The 20,234-nt window shown below is 37.0% G+C and overlaps 1 protein-coding gene across 1 annotated transcript; it reads right to left on the bottom strand.

The window, feature by feature from the left end:
- Positions 1-203: 203 nt before the first annotated feature.
- GABRA6 (gamma-aminobutyric acid type A receptor subunit alpha6) lies at positions 204-17,304 on the bottom strand. Its single transcript, XM_061424859.1, has 9 exons — positions 17,267-17,304; positions 16,951-17,069; positions 16,305-16,372; positions 14,142-14,362; positions 13,974-14,056; positions 13,520-13,663; positions 12,960-13,112; positions 11,422-11,681; positions 204-1,148 (listed from the first exon to the last, which is right to left on the bottom strand). Exons 1-9 carry the CDS (start codon positions 17,302-17,304, stop codon positions 873-875), a joined length of 1,362 nt encoding a protein of 453 aa, XP_061280843.1. The 3' UTR covers positions 204-872.
- Positions 17,305-20,234: the final 2,930 nt, after the last annotated feature.

The following is a 20,234-nucleotide window of genomic DNA, read 5'->3' as shown; positions in this document are numbered from 1 at the left end:
AGGACACTAACACTGGGGAGGTAGCCACTTCACATCCCCGTACTTGAGGAAACTCTTCTGAGCTCTATTAAACAGATCCAGACAACCATGTTTATTATTGTTTCATTTAGTGATACACTTAGAAAGATAAAGAATATGAGATATAAGAACAGTTATAATATACAAGCCTTCTACCACTTCATGGAATTATGATGAACATATTATTTTAAAAGAACTGAATGAGATAAAACAACCCTGTACTGCAGTCCAACTGAAGCTATATACAATGCATATATAGTTTATGATCTATGTATAATTCATATGTATAAAAACAACATACTTTATTGACGTAAAATAGCACAGCAAGGTTTGAAACAAATGGCTAAGCTCAATGCAGGCTTTACAGTGCCCTGAAAGCCATTTTACTAGCATAAAGGCCTCCAACATGCTGGTATTAACCTCCTGATAAATATTTAGACTATTTATATTTTGTTCTTTTCAGAACTAAGCCAAAAATAAATATATTTTAAGGCAACCTTTAGAAGTGTCAACATTTCTTATTTTATCTGCTTTGTGACAAATGTTATTCACAGTGACAATTAAAATATTGAACAATGAAGGACAAAGATTGACAAATTCATCCTGAATCCATTGTATCCTTTTATAAAATTTTCTCTAATGTACAGAAAAGTCATATTCTTTAGCAACCTCCACTTTCCAATTGTGAAAAGTAACATTATTGCTTTTCTGCCCATACAGGCTTACTCAAAGTTATATGTTAGAGATTTCAATTTTGATTTCATGTTCAGAAAAGCATCTATACAAGTCTCATTGCTATTTTTAAAAATTCAGAAAACAAGAACTTACTGAAAACAGGTTATTATGGCTGCAAGCTATTCCACACTGTTGCTCACTTCCATTGTATCTTTGGATAGATAAACTATCCAATATACAAGGTTGAATCCTGCAAATGCAACTGGGAAGAGAATCCGAGAATATTGGTCTATTTTACTGGTACCTCCAAAGGTTAGTGAGACGGGTGGGGGGGTTACAGGTGTTGACTGTAAGATGGGAGCTCTTGTGAGGACTTTGCTGGCCTCAGGGGATGGAACTATTGGCAATGTCAGAGATGTGATTCTTTTCTTCAGATGGTACTTGGAATCAGGATGCTGTAGAGGAAAAATATACATATATATTCTGCTTAGGTAAAGGAACAGACATTAGTCATTCATTTTATCATCATTGACAGATGTTTGCTGACACTTTATTATATAAGTTGAGCTTCCCTGTGGCTCAGATGGTAAAGAGTCTGCCTGCAATGTGAGAGACCGGGGTTCAATCCCTGGGTCAGGAAGATCCCCTGGAGAAGGAAATGGCAACCCACTCCAGTAAATCTTGCCTGGAAAATCCCATGGATGGAGGAGCCTGAAAGGCTACAGTCCATGGGGTCACAAAGAGTCAGACACAACTGAGCAACTTCACTTTCTTTCTCTTTCTTTCTATCATATAAGTTAAAGTACCAGCAAATTATTTTTTCTTTTTTTTGAAGTAGACCATTTTTAAAGTCTTTATTGAATTTGTTATACTATCGCTTCTGTTTTATGTTTAGATTTTTTGGCCATGAGGCATGTGGGATCTTAGCTTCCTGATTAGGGGTTGAACCTGCACCCCCTGTGCCTGCAATGAATTGGCAGGCAAAGTCCCAACCACTGGGTCACCAGGGCAGTGTCATCAAATTCTTAATAATATTTGATAGTGCTACTTTTCCAAGAAAGTGGTAAAACAAATTCTAAAAACATTGATTTACTAACAGCCACTGATAGTTCAGTTGGTAAAGAACCTGCCTGTAATTCAGCAGACCCTGGTTGGATTCCTGGGTCAGGAAGATCCTATGAAGAAGGGATAGGCTACCCACTCCAGTATTCTTGCCTGGAGAATTCCATGGACTATATAGTCCATGGGGTCTCAAAGAGTCACACATGACTGAGCAAATTTCACTTAATATCCTATAATTTAATACATCAGCAATTGATGCCAAGCATGATCCATGTCCCAGGAACTGTGTTGAGTATTGTACTATTAGGAAGAGATAAGCCAGGTTATAAGGGTTTATCCACCCACCACCCCAGTTATGCATAAACCTATATGGCAATGTGTATAGGCAATGAGAGGGAATGTCACGATGACAGGGAATTTCATTTTGTAGTATGTGGGTAATTAGTTAATACCATAAAATAACAGCTCAGTTAAATGATAGCATTCTTCTAGACAGGTTCCCAGCCTACAGCCTAATATTCACACATTCATATATCTGAACCAACTGAGGTATGAACAATAGCAAACAAATTTTAAAATGCTCATGTACCTCAAAAGCCAGGCACAAAGTAGAAATACCCATACTATTCTTCCCTTGAATGTGACTGCCTCTTGGTCCAGAGTTCTGTGTTGTGAGCTTTCTGCTTCCTGTTCAGAACTTCTCTACTGTCTCCTTCCATCTTAAGTTACCAAAAATGATACATTTATTAACCTCATAATTATTATATGTTCTTTTCCATCATTAGCTTTTCTGTTCCACTGAAATCAGAGGACAACCAATTCTAGTCTTGAAAGGGATATTCAGTGCATTAAGTAACAGATGAGAGGCTGAGATCTAGATGTGGGAACTGCTTCACCCACGCTTTCACAGCCAGTTATCAACCAGCCTGGTTAATCTCAGTGCTTGCTATATCCCAGCATCTTCTCTTCTTCACTCTATAGTATCGAGTCTGCTTCAGAGACTCTGTTTGCTTTAGACACCTTTCAACATGGTGGAGACTAGGGGGGCTTCTTCTGATTCTTACTTTTTCTTGTCTACAGCCTGTAATAATCACTCTCCTTGTGGCTGGGTTGTCCTTGCTGAGTCCCTGCCTTCACACGCATGCTGTACATTATCCCTGCTCTTGTAAAACTGCCTTGTTTCCTCTCTGGCAGCAAAATCACCACTTTGCTGCCTGGCAGGGTGTGTTATTCATATGGACAGACTCCCATGGCTTTAGAGAGCAGCCCCATGGCAACAGCATGAGGCGGCCGCCTCCCCGGTGCTGGTGGAACCGCGGGACCAGAATGGCCCGCTGATGCGGTGACACTTGGACTCTGGGAAAACAACAACCCCAAGAACCTCTTCTCCCTCTACTCCTGAATTTTGCTTTGATTTGTCGGGGATGTTTCTGAACATCTAAATAGTAATAGTCATCATAGAGAATTCAAGCCCACTGTGCTTTGGGGGGCCATAGTAAACGCTGTTTCTTTACCAAAAGCAAGAATAAATCACTGTAAAGTCTGATTTGACTTGACCATGGTGAATTTCAAGCAAAGAATATCTTTACCTGTTATCTGTTGACCAGATATTGGGCTAGGCCCTGTGGACAGAAATAAATAAATCAAAGGTGTTGGAGGTAGGAGAGAGTTTCAAATAGAATATTGCCCAGTGTACTGATCTTGAATAGGAAATAAGTGACATTTTCTATTAAAGATATGTGACAACCTTCTTTGATTCTTTGCTTTATAAACCATTGTCACTCTCTTTTCATAAATTCTATTCATTCCTCAAAGTCAATTTTAAGCTTCACTTTCTTACTGGAGCCTCCTTTCATTTCTCGTGCCCTTATTGACCATTCTTTCTTTTCAGTGCCTACATCTGTAATATACAATTTTCAATCTAGATATTGATATATGGGTGTAATATCTGACATTGTACATAGCTGTCCTGTGTGTTAGTCTGTTTTACAAATAAATTGTTAAACAACTGAAAAAACTGTGACAACTGAGGACAGTTGTGCCTAGGGTCACCAGTAGTGCGTGGATAGGACCAGTGTGGTGGTATCCCAGTCTCAATATGTGCTGCCTGTCTTAGAAGATAAATATAACATTGTCAGCCAAAGCTTTCGATCATGTTTCCCAAATTCTAATTTGAATTTTCAACTATTATATATGTTATCAAAATGTTCTTCACCTGAAAGAGAAAAATGTGTCACTGTTTAATCCTTTAAAAAGAGTTATCCTCCTTCCAGATACACAGAACATGAAAATATCTTACTCTAATAAATTTTCTAAGTATCTTAATGGAGAATAAAGAGGGCAAGGCTTTAGAGCAGATCTTCTTTCCAAACCTGTCTTGATTTTTAATAGCATGCTTTCTTTCTTTTTAAGGGAGAAAGAGGGCAGACGTGAACAAGTTCATTGAGATGGAAAAGTGTAAATTATAATCCAGCATAAAAATATAATGTATTGTTTTATCTCCCTCTCTCTTTTGGAGATGTGGGGAGAAGTTATTTGTCAATCTCTTGGCATGTCACAGTGTCACAAATGACTTAATGAGAATTGCCAGATAGCCCTTGTTCAGAGTTAAGCAAGATTGTTCAAGACCTAACGCATGAAAAATTTATGCATAATAGCATTAGCTTGGAATTAAACATCTCCTATGACAGCATCCTTCTTTTCTTCATCTGCATCCCTAGGCAGTCTCTATGGAGGGTTGCTTAGGAGTTAGAGGGAAACAGAGTCAGAAAGCCCTAGTCTGCAGTTCCACATTTACTACTTATCTGCTGTATGACTTACACATGGCAAAGGAGTCATAAATTCTTCCTAAGCTTAAAGTTTCCATCTTTAAAGTTAGAGACAATAATTATTTCATCTGTAAGGGTTTTTTCCCTTTCTTTAAGAACTTGAGAAAGAAAATGTCTCTTCGTTATATGCTTCCTGCCTACTTAGCTGTTACAGTTCTTCTTGCTATCATATTTTCCCTGTAAACATTACTTCTGTTGTGCTTTATCCCCCTTCCTGACTTGAAATCTCCTTAATGTAGAAATCTCTCTTAATGGTAGAGGGCATATTATTTTCATGTGTAAGTACTCCAAACTACCTAGCCAGTGCATAGAACACAGTGAATGCTTCATAAGCATATGCTAAATCAATAAATGAATGAAAATCGAAACATTTTCTGAGACTTACAAGAGTTTTCAGGCAAAGAGAAGGGAACAAAATATTTCTTGATTATTTTCTATTTTAGCATATTGTTTATATTACATTATAAGTACCATGCTTCCCAGATGGCACTAGCGGTAAAGAACTTGCCTGCCAATGTAGGAGACATAAGAGACATGGGTTTGATCCCTGTGTCAGGAAGATCCCCTGGAGGAGGGCATAGCAACTCACTCCAATATTGTTGCCTGGAGAATCCCCGTAGACAGAGGATCCTGGTGGGCTACAGTCCAAAGGGTCACAAAGAGTTGGACACAACTGAAGCAACTTAGCACACAGGCATGCACATAGGTACCATATCTAAATAATTACCATTTACAAGCACTGCCTGGCACTCTGCCTGCATTATTTTGCTTATTCCTAGAAAGAATCTCTAATGTAATAATATTTTGTTTTAGAGTTGAGCTAATGAAGGTATAAGCAGGAAGCTCACATAAGTGACAAGTGGTAGCACCTGAATTCAGTCCCCCTTAGATGCCTAAGAGCAGGGGTCCCCAAGCTCTGGGCCACACAGAGCTTGGGGACCCCTGTCAGATGAGAGGCAGCAATAGATTAGAAATAAAGTGCACATTAAATGTAATGTGCTTGAATCCTCCCCAAACCACCCCCAACCCCAGTTCATGGAAAAATTATCGTCCATGAAATCGATTCCTTGTGCCAAAAATGTTGGAGACCACTGCTAAGAGCATAATCTTAATAAATACTGTTTTTCCTTCCCATCAGCTTTAGGGTTTAGGGCACAGTTGTTTCTCAGCCACAGTTACTGACATATTGGTACTTCTTAGTTGTGGGGACTGTCCTGTACACCATGGGGTGTTGAGTATCATCCTTCTCCTCTATCCATAAGATACCTGTAGCACCCACATCCTCAGAGTTTTGACAATCAAAAATGTCCTTGTATCATGACATACGTCCTCTGAGGACACCCACCATTGAGCATCACTGGTTTAGAATTACACTGTCTCATTGTACAGCGATGGCTGGGGGGATTTCTGTGCTAAGTCACTTCAGTCGTGTCCAACTCTTTGTGACCCTATGAACTGTAGCCTGCCAGGCTTCTCTGTCCATGAGGATCTCCAGGCAAGAACACTGGGGTGAGTTGTCATGCCCTCCTCCAGGGGATCTTCCTGATTCAGGGATTGAACCCATATCTCTTATGTCTCCTGCATTGGCAGGCAGGTTTTTTTACCACTAGTGCCACCTGGGAAGTTTCTGCTGCTGCTGCTAAGCCGCTTCAGTCGTGTCCGACTCTGTGCGACCCCATAGACGGAAGTCCACCAGGCTCCCCCGTCCCTGGGATTCTCCAGGCAAGAACACTAGAGTGGGTTGGCATTTCCTTCTCCAATGCACGAAAGTGAAAGGGAAGTCGCTCAGTAGTGTCCGACTCTTAGCGACCCCATGGACTGCGGCCCATCAGGCTCCTCCGTCCATGGGACTTTCCAGGCAAGAGTGCTGGAGTGGGGTGCCATTGCCTTCTAGCAGGCAACAAGTACAAGGTTCTCAAGGAAATGCCAGAGAGCTGAATAACCCACAAGCTGGATAATCAGTTCCTGGATAGTTAGAAATCGGCAATATAGAGACTGGACATCTAAAATTTAGAAGAATCTCATTGAGTTTCTGAAATGAAAAGAAAGCCACTTTTGCAAGCCATTCAAGCTACAGGTTTGCATCAGATTCTGCCTGCCCCATTGTAAGCTCAGCAGCTTCAGCTGATGGTAAAATAGGCTTTTGTCAGAGTCCAGATGAGGGCTCAGCTTGGGGCTGTCACTGTTTTGAGTGGAACACCTGTGGTTTTGAATTTTTCCAGGGCTCCCCTGCTGCTCAGTGCCATCCTGCTTTGGGTATTTTTAGAGCATTGCTTTGTTTTAGGTAACGCCATATTGCAAAGGTACTTGGAGTCAAACTGGACATTGTGACAGTCAGTTATTTGGTATAGGGATAAGGCATTTGGGAAGTACTAAGAGCAATTTTGATACAATATTCAGTGAACCTAATATATTAAAGAGGAGGGAGCAATGGGTTACCTCGTAGGGGAGATATTTCAACAAGGGCTGCATTACTATAGGGCAAACAAAGCATCTGCTTTTAACCGGGGCACCAAAAACAAGAGAACATATTTTTTAAAACATTTAGTATTTGACCATTTATAAAATGATAGTATTAAAAATTACGGAGAAAACGAACTCTGTCAAATGTCATTACATTTATAACTGGTAGAACTGGGAGCAGAGACAATTCCAGAATATCTACAGAGAAGCAGCTGATTAGTAGCAATCTGGTAGGTCAGTGGTGCTAGAGACATGTCTGAAAACCACACTGAAATGTTTGGAGAGTCCTGAAAGGAATACTAGATGGGGATTTGATGGAAGGTATAGGGAAAGAGCTAATTGCCTACACTTCTCATCTGACCCACCCCACCCTCTCTATAAGTCATATGATGGTGCTACCATGGGGAAGGGGCATCATGGTCTTTCTGGTGCTCAGAGTCTCTGATGGTCTTAATTCAATTGCTAATTCTTTGGAATAATGATAGTACTCAAAGAAATCTCAGCAATATTAGGAACAGGGGAGGTAAATCTATGCTTCATATTTCTCTACAGAGGTGAAGGACAACATGGTTATGGCCCAGCAGATGTTTCAACCTTGAAGGGTACAGAAAGGACAACGTGTCTTACTTGCCTCTCTGTGCCCAAGTTGTTAATAACTGACTTAGTGGCTCTAGATCAGGGCCAGGCTCATCTTTCTGTTCTCAACATAGGCACCACTTCCTCCAGAATCACCCGCTCCAGACTGAGTGAACACTCTTGCATGGCCCTTCTTCAGCCTCCTATACGTCTGTAACCACAAGCTTTATCACAGCGCATTGGCAGGGCTCCTTGATTTCCCTCTCTTCCTGCTTGATGGGCAGTTCCAGGACAGAAGAGGCTCTGTCGATGTTGCTTACTAGTGAACTCTCAATGTTCTACAAAGGGTCTGCATATAAAGGCACTTAATAAATGCTTATGGTATGAAAAGAACACATAGGTACTCTATAAATTGGTGTCAGGTGACAAGAAAAATAAACCATGCAATCAGTATAAACACAGTTATTCTCTAAACTAATTAAATTTTGGTCAACTTTATAGATAATTTGTGAAAAACATCACACCTTCCATGAAAAAGAGAAGTCATGTTGGATGTGTTGAGTAGTGGGGCAGAGGATTCATTCTTAAGAACTTGGTGTTGAGGACTTAGATGTTTAAAATAAAAAGAATACTAGGAAAACATTCCAAAAGAGATCAGAGTCTAAACTCAGTCTTATCTACAAAATAAGTACACCTTAGACAAATAATAAGTTCTGAAACATAAATACAGGAGTACTTTCTAATGCCTAAATAGCATATCATATAAAAACAATATGGAAAGATACCATATAAGCGGGAAAGAAGCACTGGAGAATTTCTTCTCAAAATCTAAAAATATAAAGTCCACTTCCAAATGCCTTAAAAACAGAAAGGTTATTAATCTGTAGAACACTTCTGAAGATTTAGATTTAGTCTCTTCAGGTATGAGTACTAGATTTTAAATGTCTGAATTTCTTTATCATTATTATAAATTTCAAGGTCAAATTCAAAGCAATAAAGTTTTCACATTCATTCTAACCAGTTTCCTGTGAAAAACAATGTGTACTTTAAAACATACAATTTAGAATCACATGAAATATCCAAGCACTTAATCTCATTTCAGCTTTGCCATATTGGATTGCTATTTCAATGTCCAGCTTACCCAAATAATGTTATTTTGATTACAACTGAATAGGCATTTTTAAATGTCATGGTATTTGAAAGAAAAAATGGCCTTGTAATCAAAATATACCATTGTGCTGTATAAATTCCAAATACGTAATTTATGTTTGTTCCTCTGTATTATAAAAGGCAATTGCCAAGTTTTGACATAAATAAATAAAATGTGCATGTTCTATGCAATCATCTGTATTTATTTCTTGATGCTTACAAGGTTTATATTGTTAGGTTTGGTTACTTTTGGTTTTTATTTTTATACTTTGACTTAGCCTTTCAGAAACAAAAGTCTCCTTTTCATTGCCTTGAAATATTATAAGTGGAGCCAGGTTTAGAAATATAATTTTTCATAGGAAAAAAGAGTCCACTTGCAAGGAAAAAAGTACTTTGAGATGATTTGAATCCAATTTGTTTATACAAGTTCCAAAGGACAGCCTAATTATATGTTACTATATTCGAACTATTAGAAGATAGTCTATATGAAGACCTGAGATCTTAAATTCCATCTTATTAATAAATTATACCTTTAAAATAATAGACTTAGGGAATGATAACTCTGTGCTTTCTCCAAGGATTTGAGATCATATCCTTCTCAGTAATCCATATTTTAAAAATGTTGAAGTAAGGAAGTTGGTCTTTCCTTTTGTCTCGATATCAGATCAATGACTATATTCAAAATCACTTTTCTTGCCCTTTTTCTCATGAATTTCTCCTCTTATTTTTACTGTACTTGTCAAATAAGACACTGTTAAATGGTATTTTGATAAATATTAGTTCTTCTTCCTTTCTAGATATATGTTAGTATATGACCTTTGGGCAATATAATAGTTATGTGTCTATGTAAGTACAGACAGGTTGTAACATAATCACATGTTTTTACAAACAAAATAATTCTCAAAAATACTTAGAATTTATCTTTTGTGAAAAATACAATTTTCAACTCATTTGAACTAGGTCTTCAGACTAACATATTTTTGTTATAAATTTATATTTTTGTGACCTTTGAAAATACATGTGTGGGGATGTGTGCATGCTCAGTCATGTCCAATTCTTTGCAACTTCATGGACTGTAGCCTGCCAGCCTTCTCGGTCCATAAGATTTCCCAAGGAAGAATACTTGAGTGGGGTGCCACTTGCTCCTCCAGGGGATCTTCCCAGCCCAGGGATCAAACCCACATCTCTGGCGTCTCCTGCAATGGCAGGTGGTTTCTTTACCACTAGCGCCACCCAAACATTATTAAATGAAAGAAAGAACTTTGGAAATCACCTTACCTACATTCAGAAAAGGTCTTTTTTACTCAGTGGTATGTACTCTTTCATAGTTCAGTCTCTGAGCAAGTGCTGGGGAGGTTAGGGCATCAGCCTCTGTGTAGTTGTGAATATTAGGATTTCTGGAATCAATTCTTAGTTTTTCTAAGTGATTAATGTTTCCCTTCTCTGAGCCTCTGTTTTTTATTTTCAAATGTAATTTGACTGGATTACTGGATGGCAGACTTCTTTTTTAATGAGGTCTAATTTAAGGAAAAACTTTTTAAATGATGAATTGCCACTTATCATGGACTGGTCTTATCCTTTGGAGAAAATGCAAATTCTCAAACAAGTTTCTTAGTTTATCAAAGAGAAACGTTTCAATAAAAATGATCTTTTAAAGCCAATAAATAGCTCAGTATTTGGAAAATAAAATACATATAATGTTATAATTTTTATTGTAAAACTTAAGCAAGGATTAACTAGTTTTGTGATTTGTAAATATTTGTGAGAATTGATCAATTATAAACAAATTTTCAATTCAAATTGTCTGCATTACTTGATTTTGCTCAAGAGCTACAGTTTGGAGTTTGTATTGAAGTAAAAATGTATACTTGTCCATCAATTCTACAATCCTTTTTTAATAAGTACATGCAACTTAATTGTGAGAATTTATTCATATACATAATTGAAATTTAAGGGCACATTTATGACCCTTGAATTATTAATGCTATCATTTATTTTTTATTAAAAAATGCTTTGGGGACCAGCACTTAGTCACCACAAATCTAAACTTAATTTTATAGGTATTTTTCACTGATTAAGTCTTTGCAAAAATTAATATACATAAATATGCATATTTTATACATATAACATGAATGTGAACATGAGAATGTTTTCATGTGAATCAAAAACTTGGCTTATGACTCAGCATTCACAGAATCTCATATACACATCTTTCCCTTCTGGATTAAAGCAACAAGCAGATTTCTAACAAAAATTGTTCATAGCGTCCCTGTTTGTTTCCTTCAGACTGTGGAACCTCATTAAGAACGTTTTTTTATCTTTCTTTTTAACTTTATTCTCCCTGGTCGGTATATGGGAACCCATTCAAAGGAAGCATCTAAAGGCTGAGAATTTTCTCGTCTCCTCTGAGAACTTGGAATCTGCCAGTACTACTGAGGATGATGAAAGAGGAATACCAAAAGTTTAGAGCAAAGATCAATGAAGGATTGCTGCTTGGCTTTTCCTGTGAGGTTGGAGAAGTTGACCTTGGAACCAAAGTTACATAACTTTATTACTAATATTATTTTTGGACTATCTACTTGTTTGCAATAACTATTCAGGCTGCCTTTTCCTATACAGTGTGGGTAACATTAGAAAAGTAAACAATTACCAAAACAATCTCAGCTTCCAGGGGTTCAGTCGCTTTTGCTATTGTCACTGGGGGTGAGGCTGCAATCTGCGCCTTCCTTTTGGCCTTTTGTGTCTGAAGATTGGTAAAGTAGTTGACAGCAGCAAACTCAATAAGAGCAGAGAAGACGAAAGCAAAGCAAACAGCTATGAACCAGTCCATGGCGGTTGCATAAGACACTTTTGGCAAGGAGTGCCGGGCACTGATGCTTAAAGTGGTCATGGTTAAAACAGTGGTGATTCCTAAAACGAAACAGAATGAGAAATGCAGTATTAGCATTTGCAATCGAATAACAGGCTCAAATGGGAACTTGTTGGAGATTTCAGTTACAAATGTAATTTTTGTTATTTTGTTATTTTTAATTGTTCACAGTTATTACCATAGGCATTCATATTTTTGTATCCTTCAATACCTCGCATACATTGTAGTTGCTCAGTTATTTTTTGAAGTGACTTAGTTTAACAATAATAATATAATAGCAAATTATTAGTACATGAGTAATACAATCTTGAACTTGTGAGCATATTTAATGCTGATATAAAATTTCATCATATTAATAAATATTTGTATAGATGATAAATATAAAATTAGATTTCACAATATTTTAATTTCTAGATTGGTTTTTTAAGATAAAATATTTAATCATGAGCAAATAATTTCATCACTCATCTTGCAGCAGTTTTCTGTCTTGGAGGATTTATATAATCCAAAGATGGTTAGCGTCATTATATATATATTCTTTTATAACTTGCAGAAAGAGATCTGTTTTAGTATGGTAAATTAAAAAGTCAAAATTCGTCTGAGATTTCAATTAAACTCAGGTCTTCCCTATGAACTACTAAACTTATAATCATGAAAGCTGAGGAAAAAATTGGGTTTTGTTACAGAAGATATTTTCTGTTACAGCTCTTTTTCTTATTTCATTTTGTTCCGTCACACTGTTAGTGATTCTATATAACATAAATGTAACTAAATATTTAGTCTGAACAATAGGAAATTGGTGATATTTAACTGCGATTCATGGGGTCGCAAAGAGTCAGACAAAGCTTGAGTGACTGAACTGAACTGAAGACCTAAAAAAATGGCAAAATTTTTTATGATCCTACCTAAATAAAAGGGAGATATATTTTGTGTATTCATGGGTTCAATATCTTAACTTTTGATTTCATTGAATTACATGTCATTTTAAATTTCCTACTTTTTCTAGTTATGAAAAAGCAAATTGAGATAAGAAATTCTCCAAAATAGGACACGTGAAAGTCATAGGAAACCAGCCAGAATTCTTGCTGAGACAAATCTTTTGTTGATTCACCACACAAATTGTGATAAGATGAAGGTTACTTCATATGAAACATGTGTCTGAATTAGACAGGAGTTTATTTCCTTTGTGGATTGAAAAATATATTGATATTCAATATATATATTGAAAAATATTCACTGGTGTGAATATTCCCCTTAAAATACACAAGCAATGTGAGCTGGAGGATGATGGAAAGTAGAGCCCAAAGAGTGAAGCATACCAAAGACAGTTCTGGCTGGAACAGACTCCTTATTAATCCAGAAAGACACCTGGGAAAGAATGACTGTCATAATGCAAGGAGTATAGATCTGTATCATGAAGTAGCCCATCTTCCTTTGCAAGTGGAAATAAACTGTCATTATTACGTATTCACCTGTTGGAAGACAGGTATGTCAGTATTATTGCTGTTGACAACGTGCAAAAAGAGTGCAGTTAGAAATAAACCTTACAGATCCTTAAATTAATATGTGTAGGAAGAAAATAGCAAAGACATTTTTCAATGTATGGCAAAGTTAGTCGATCAGCAGATGATAAATGCATCAGCTCATTGTTTTCTGTGGAGTTCTTTGTGTCACACACATACAAAACTACTCACTCTAAGGCTATTCAAATCTTTATATATGCACATGGTTGCAAAATCCATCTTAAAGCTACTCATCACTTTAAAACTGCAAGTTTAGCTGAGAATGGCTAATGCAGAGGAAAAACAAACAGATATTTTGAAAATGTGCACTGGAGTCACCTTGTAGGATTCCATTCACATGTTGGTTAAATTCTTACCTGTGTTAGATTTAATTGTCTCACTAGAGACTGTTTGTCCAATCAGATCATACTGAAGGAGGCTTGAGGATTCTTCTGGGACTTCCACTGAGTAAAGTGGTCCTTTTTTCCATGTATATATGATTTCACTCTTGGGGTAAGCATCTGAATTTTTTAAACAAATTGCAGTAAATCTGGCTAGTTGTGTTTTTTTTTTTTTTCTTTCAAAGCAAATCTTGTCCATTATGAAAAGAAAATACAAGCATAAATTTAAAAAAAACAATTTTTTTCTTTAATCCTGGGGACCAAAACCTCTATGTATAAGATTGACGGACATGATTAAGGAAGTTAATTCTAGGAATTATACAGAGAATATCAAAGTAGTATTTCTCTTTTGCTTTCCAGCCTGACTAAAACCAAATAATTATGTATTTTGAATACATTATTTAACTCTCAGAAGCATTTTGTCACTTACAACTGCCAAATTTGAGCGGACAAGCATGCCCATCCATAGGAAAGTTAACCAGTTTCATAGGACAGTCAGCGTTGATGGTAAGCCTAAGGAACATTGAAATAAATAGTTCTGAGTTAGTATGATGGACAAATCCTTTGAGCAGAGGACAAAGAACTGAGGAAGCCTCACCTCATGGTGTATAGAATGGTTCCATTCTGCATTATTCTGAAGAGTTTATTAGGAGTTGTCATGTTGTGAGCAATTGATTTTTTGCCATTCCTGAAAAAAGTGTCAGGTGTCCAGATTTTACTGACCATCAGGTTATTCAAACTCAAAATCTCAGTTGGCCCCCCAAACTTCAACCTCTCATCTGTCCAAGTCTGGCGGAAAAAAACGTCCATCGTGTATTCCTAAGAGAAAGTAAGATATTCATGCATGCTGGGTAGACGGTTCATTAAGAATAAGTTTATTCACTAGCTTACATACGCAATACTAAAATTTAAGAAATAAAGCAACTTTTTATGACAATAGCCTATCAGGAGAACTATAACCAGTGAATTATTATTTTTCACACTGTAAGATTGTAATGTTATTATAGACGATCATGTTGATATTGTATAAACCTCCCTTCTCCACCTTCACCTTCAACATTCTTCCTTTTTTCTATCAGTAATCCATGTCTCTATCTACTGACCTCCTGATTTCTCTTGTTTAATTTAGAATAAAAATATAAGATTTAATCTAGGTTTTGGATTGGCCTTCCTACTATCAGTTAGTATAATCATTCCTCTTAGCAACTTGTTTACCTTCAAAAATATATCTGAGCAACACAGTGCCACTTAGTACAGTTCCAAGGATAGAGAAACTTTACTTGATAAGCATACTTTGTCTGCACATCATAATTATTTTATATAGTTCTCAGAGAACATAAAAGCAAATACTACCATGATTACTCAAACAGAGCCTCATTTAAGTATGCATAATCAAAATTATGTTTTAATTTGTGGCTTTTATGAAATAACATTAAGAACTTAAGTATTATGCTGAAGGCCTTTGCTAAAGTCAATGATAAATAGCAACTTATAATTATGTCAAAATATTGCCAAGAATTGCTTTGTATCCTTTATATATTTCTTTATGAGACCTATTACTGCAAGTGGTGATTATATTTTAAAAATATAATTTGACATACAGTATATCCATATAATGGTGATCCAGGCTATAACAAGCCTCTCTTGTATAAATACACTTAAAAAAGAGACACACGCATAAAATAAAGTTCTAAGTGTCCCCAGATTGCAATGCTACAGTAGAATATAGTTGTGATTATTTATTCTTGGTGTGAATCATACTCAAATGAAAAAAATTGATAGTTAAATTGTTGAGGATTCTGAAGAAATGCTGACTCTTCTCTCTCAACTCTTAAGACATTTATCTCTTAAAGAGTGCTCCTTAGTCTCTGCCCCTCTTCTTTGTTTTTTTTTTTTTTTTACTCTTTCCTCCTTTCCTTTCTCTTCCCTTTTTTACTCCTTTCCCCCTCTTTACATTTCTATTCCTTTCTTTTCTGCTTATATTCTCAGCTCAAAAAGCAGAAAATGAAAATCTCTAATAGCTGTTAATCTAGAATTACATCCCCTAGTTCATTTAATGCACCACTTTAAAGAGTTATGTTTTTCTTCGGTTTTAGTATTTACATTTTATTTTTAGGGGGACACACTACCTGAGAAACGTCAAAGAATATCATGATACACTTTGTTCCAAAAAGCTGGTTCAGTTGTTCACTGCCACTTACTATAAATACCCTCTTACGAATCCTACAGCCATCTGTACCTGGAACAGGGTTCCCAGAACACCTACTGGTCCACTTGCAAACATAAAAGGTGGAATGCAGTAGTCTTTCCAAAGGACTCCCTTTACTGTTTTATTAACATGTACTGAGAATGGGGCACTGCCAAAACAGCCACGTTTTATGTTTAATAGATCTTCTCAATATACTCTTACATGGCATTCCATCTTTGTTGTTTTTTAACTCCTCCATAAATTTCCTAAAACTTCATAAAGATGGGGGAGAATCTTCTCTTTGTAAGGAAGAATTGGCGCTTGATATGTGAACAGAAGAGAAGATGTCATCTTAAAAGTCTCCTCAGATTCATGTTCAAGCAGAGCCTTTAGTGAAATGTGAAGGAGATTTGGCCAATAATCTGCTCTAATGGCCATTCCTTCCCAGCATGAGTGCATATATTGCTTTTAGATCTGGAGCCAAGTTTGTTAACAATGTCCATTATCATTCATTCTGGGACTCAGTCCGGTCCTCCTTTAAGCAAAATTACTCTCCTCACTCAGCTCACTCACCATCTCCACGTCTGACACGGGCCCAAAACTCGTCACGTAAATGTCTGTTTTGACTTCAGTGACAGCACCTGAAATTAGCCCATAGGGACATTTATCATCAATGATGTTAAGGAGATTGAATGGAACGACTGTTTCACAAAGTCCCTTCTCTCAGCCAGAATCTATAACCCATCCTAAAGTAATTCCAGTAGCAAGGGTCCTTTAGTTTTTCAGCTCTTAAAAACTCAGATTAGTTGCATTATTTTGAGTTTATTCCGGCCAAATTGCAAAGTTTAAGGAATGAAGGAAAACTGGGTTAGTGTTCTGACAACTACAGTAATAATGTTTAGTGATAGCTTTAATGGAACAAATGCTTAAAAATGTGTTTTATGTGAAGAATCTCATTTACATTCACACACCCTATGAGACAAGCACTGTTCATACACCCCACCACTGTTGAGAAAGTGGAGGCTTAGAGAGTTCAAATGACTCACATGTAAGTTCAGGAATTGAGGGAGGGACAGAGACTGGATGGCCCCCTGCCCCAACCCCAGTGCCCTGCAACTTCCCACTCTGCTATCCTGAGGCCTCTGGGCCTTGGACTGGCACTAAGGGGGAAGAAGGGCACACATGTCACATATAGTCTAGGAAGGACTCAGCCTCTTACCTCCAAATCCCGGTCGCAGCCGATTGTCGTAGCCTTCAAGCAAGTTGTCCAGGATCCGACTGATGTTTTTGGAATAGAAGTTTCCTTCATCTTCAAGTTTCCCTAGAGCATTTTCTACCCTGTGAGTAGACAATCAATGATCCTCCCTCCCAGGCCCCCCCAAAATAGGCTGTTCATTCCAGCCTCGTCTACCCCACCATACAGATGAGCCATGCCATCCAGGCTGCTTCTATGATTTGGTATAGAAGTCACCCAGTGGATGTATGCTTGCCCTTTCCTTAGAGCTAAAAGGAAAAGTCAGAAAACAAAGTCTTACCAGAGAACAATGTACAGACAGGGCAGAGGCGACACCATCCTGCGGTGCACTGAGGTGCCCGGCTCACCCTCCGCCTGCCTTCTCCTCCTCCCAGCCAGTTCCCCTTTTCCAGTTAACTAGAGCGCTCTCCGGGACCACTCATAGCCCTTCTTGTTTGTGTCCAGCCAGTAATCCAGTAGATGAAGATGGAAAGGTTGCCAGCTAAACGTGGAGGGTTCCCCTTGATCTCTTCTCTCTCCGTTCTGTCCTTTCACATGGAACAAGGTGGTTTGGGGTCTTAGAGTATGTCCCAGTGGACACTTATCCTCCTCTGACTGATCAGTTGGGGAATGAGAGTCTGGAGGGACAGTGCATGGTCAGAGAGCAGTGACAATAATCAAGTAAGGCATTAGGGGAGATTAGAAGGGAGAAATTCACTGCTAGTTTTGGCATGGACTTAGCAGGGCCCTGTGAGGAAATCTGGACGGCAGTGGCATCTTGCTGATTGAAATTATGTTCCAGTGGGCTCAGCATTTATTATTTCTATGGTTCACAGAAGGATTTCTACATAGCTCTCACTGCTTAAAAAGTCTAACAATATTGAGGTCTTCTTGGATGCTCTTTCAAATCACCAGCTTTATTGCTTCAGCTACCCCTTTCCTCTCTATTTAAATATTGGTTCTCATTCTTCTTTGAAAAAGCACCTAGAACACATCAGAACAACTCCTGACCATCCTGCTGTTGAATTAGTGTTCTGTTTTTTATTTTTTTGGAAGTACTTTGCTGATCCTTCTTGTGAAATGTATGGCATCTCGAGCAAAGTTATAAAGTCGAATGCTGCCTATAAGAGATAATGTCTGGAAAGAGCTTACTAAGATTTCCATGTAGAAATGCTATAAGAATAAAGTATCTGTAAACATGGTCAATGATGATGTTGCTGGCACTGTTAGGCTTGTCACAGGTCAAAGTGGAATGTTTGAAACCAAGGAACAGCATTCTCCCCCTAGTCTGGGAAAGTTGGAGTAATAGAAGTCTCTTTAAGCCTTGTCGTTTTAATCTTTAAATAAAAATAATAAAGTATTATGAATGTGTATGTGTGTGTTTATGTGTGTGTGTGTGTATATATATATATATATATATTTAATTCAGGAACATAAGAGCCAGAAGCAAATGTCTTCTTCACTATCCTCCTGCCAGATCCACCCACTATCTATCTAGTTCACAGTCTGTATTTTCAGCACCTAAATTCTACACAAGTGATGGTAACTTAAAGCTATATAGCACAGTCATAAGCATTATTTCTGAAGACGTGACATAAATAATTTGAGAAAAATTTCAAGAAATTAGCTATAAACAAAACAACAATGACAACAGTAAAAACAGGAAAAGTCCAAAATTTCTTATGAATTTTTTTTTAATTATTGAATCTGTTACAAGGAATTTTCTAGTTACTCATCAAAAACCTGAATTCCCTCCAGCATTCCTGGCAAGTGGTATTCAGCATCTGATTTCTCACTTTGCTTTACTTGTGTTGGGTTGAAATCTGCACCCTGGTCCTAGTTCTCACCTTTGAAGCTACACAAAATAATATTATTTCAGAGCAAAACTACATAGCAATCACATAAACAAAGATATCTATCATGTCCTCTCTAATTTAAGCTAAGACTCCAAAAATCATTTTTTATTGATTACAGAACCTGGTTTTTGTATTTCTTCTTATTCTTTTCACTTTATTTTAAACATAATACAACTAATCACTATAGCATTTTCAATTCCATTGATTGCACTAAATCCTAAGGATCTGATGCTATTAAGTAATTCTCTGATCATTTTAAATACAATGTATTGTTTTTATTCATCATAGGACTCTACATTTATCCCTGCAAGTTTGTATCATTTTTACCCATCATTTTGTTTACTATCCATCTCTGATTTGTATCATCCTCAAGCTTAGTGAGGTGTCTAGACTGATTTTTTTTTTATGTGTTAAAAAGATGATCATTGGTGAGGTGTTACATTTATATACATATTCTTTTTGAATAGGCATGTTTTCCTCCTGCAAAGTATTTATTGAAAAAAGAAATAGTTATTATTATGTTTGTCTCTAAAGAGAAGATTAACATATTTGATTCTATTTTCTGATGAGTTTTAATTAGTAGTTTAATGAAGGAGAAGAAATCTGTTTTCTAGTCTAAATAGGAAAAAAAAATTCTTAAATCTGGAAGGATAATAAGGGTATGTAATCTTAGCCATCTCACTTTGCAGATCTCACCTTTAAATGAATGTGCTGGACCTAAGGAACTCAAATTCTGTACTTCTGTTTATCTGATTTATATGTTGGTGACAACATAAGGAAGTCACCTCTTCACACATCTCTGTCAGAATTGGCAGACAAGCTCTAATAACAACATTAATGTTTGATTACAGTTATTATTTTCCTATGGAACTAGCCATAAAGGAGTTCAAAAACATGACTCTTTGAGCAATTATTTTGAGAAATGCGTGGTCATTTATGTAGCATTTTGTCTATGCAAACCAAGTATTTAGGAATTCCCCTTATTTAGTGAATTACTTTCTTCTGGAAAATTAGAGAGCATTTGTCTCACACCTGTCTACTTCACAGCTGTTTTTCCTAAATATGTTTTTAAATCACCTTGGATGACCACTGGCTTGCTCTGCTGTTCCTCTCCACTGGAAAGCCTAGAACTACCATCCTCTCCAATAATACTCTTATTAATATGCTGCACTTTGCAAAAGGACAATATGAAAAAAATCTATCTCCTTTCTTTGTCCTAAACTTTGAACTCCTCGCACCCCAGGTTTGTGTGTATGAAATTAATCATATATATGCATTAGTATACTTTATTGGTGTTTTTCTTTCTGGCTTACTTCACTCTGTATAATAGGCTCCAGTTTCATCCACCTCATTACAACTGATTCAAATGTATTCTTTTTAATGGCTGCATAATACTCCATTGTGTATATGTAC

Source organism: Bos javanicus, chromosome 7, assembly GCF_032452875.1.
Source record: "Bos javanicus breed banteng chromosome 7, ARS-OSU_banteng_1.0, whole genome shotgun sequence".
Classification (NCBI taxonomy): domain Eukaryota; kingdom Metazoa; phylum Chordata; class Mammalia; order Artiodactyla; family Bovidae; genus Bos; species Bos javanicus.
The sequence above is the reverse complement of the archived record's forward strand: the minus strand, read 5'-3'. Positions and strand labels throughout refer to the sequence as shown.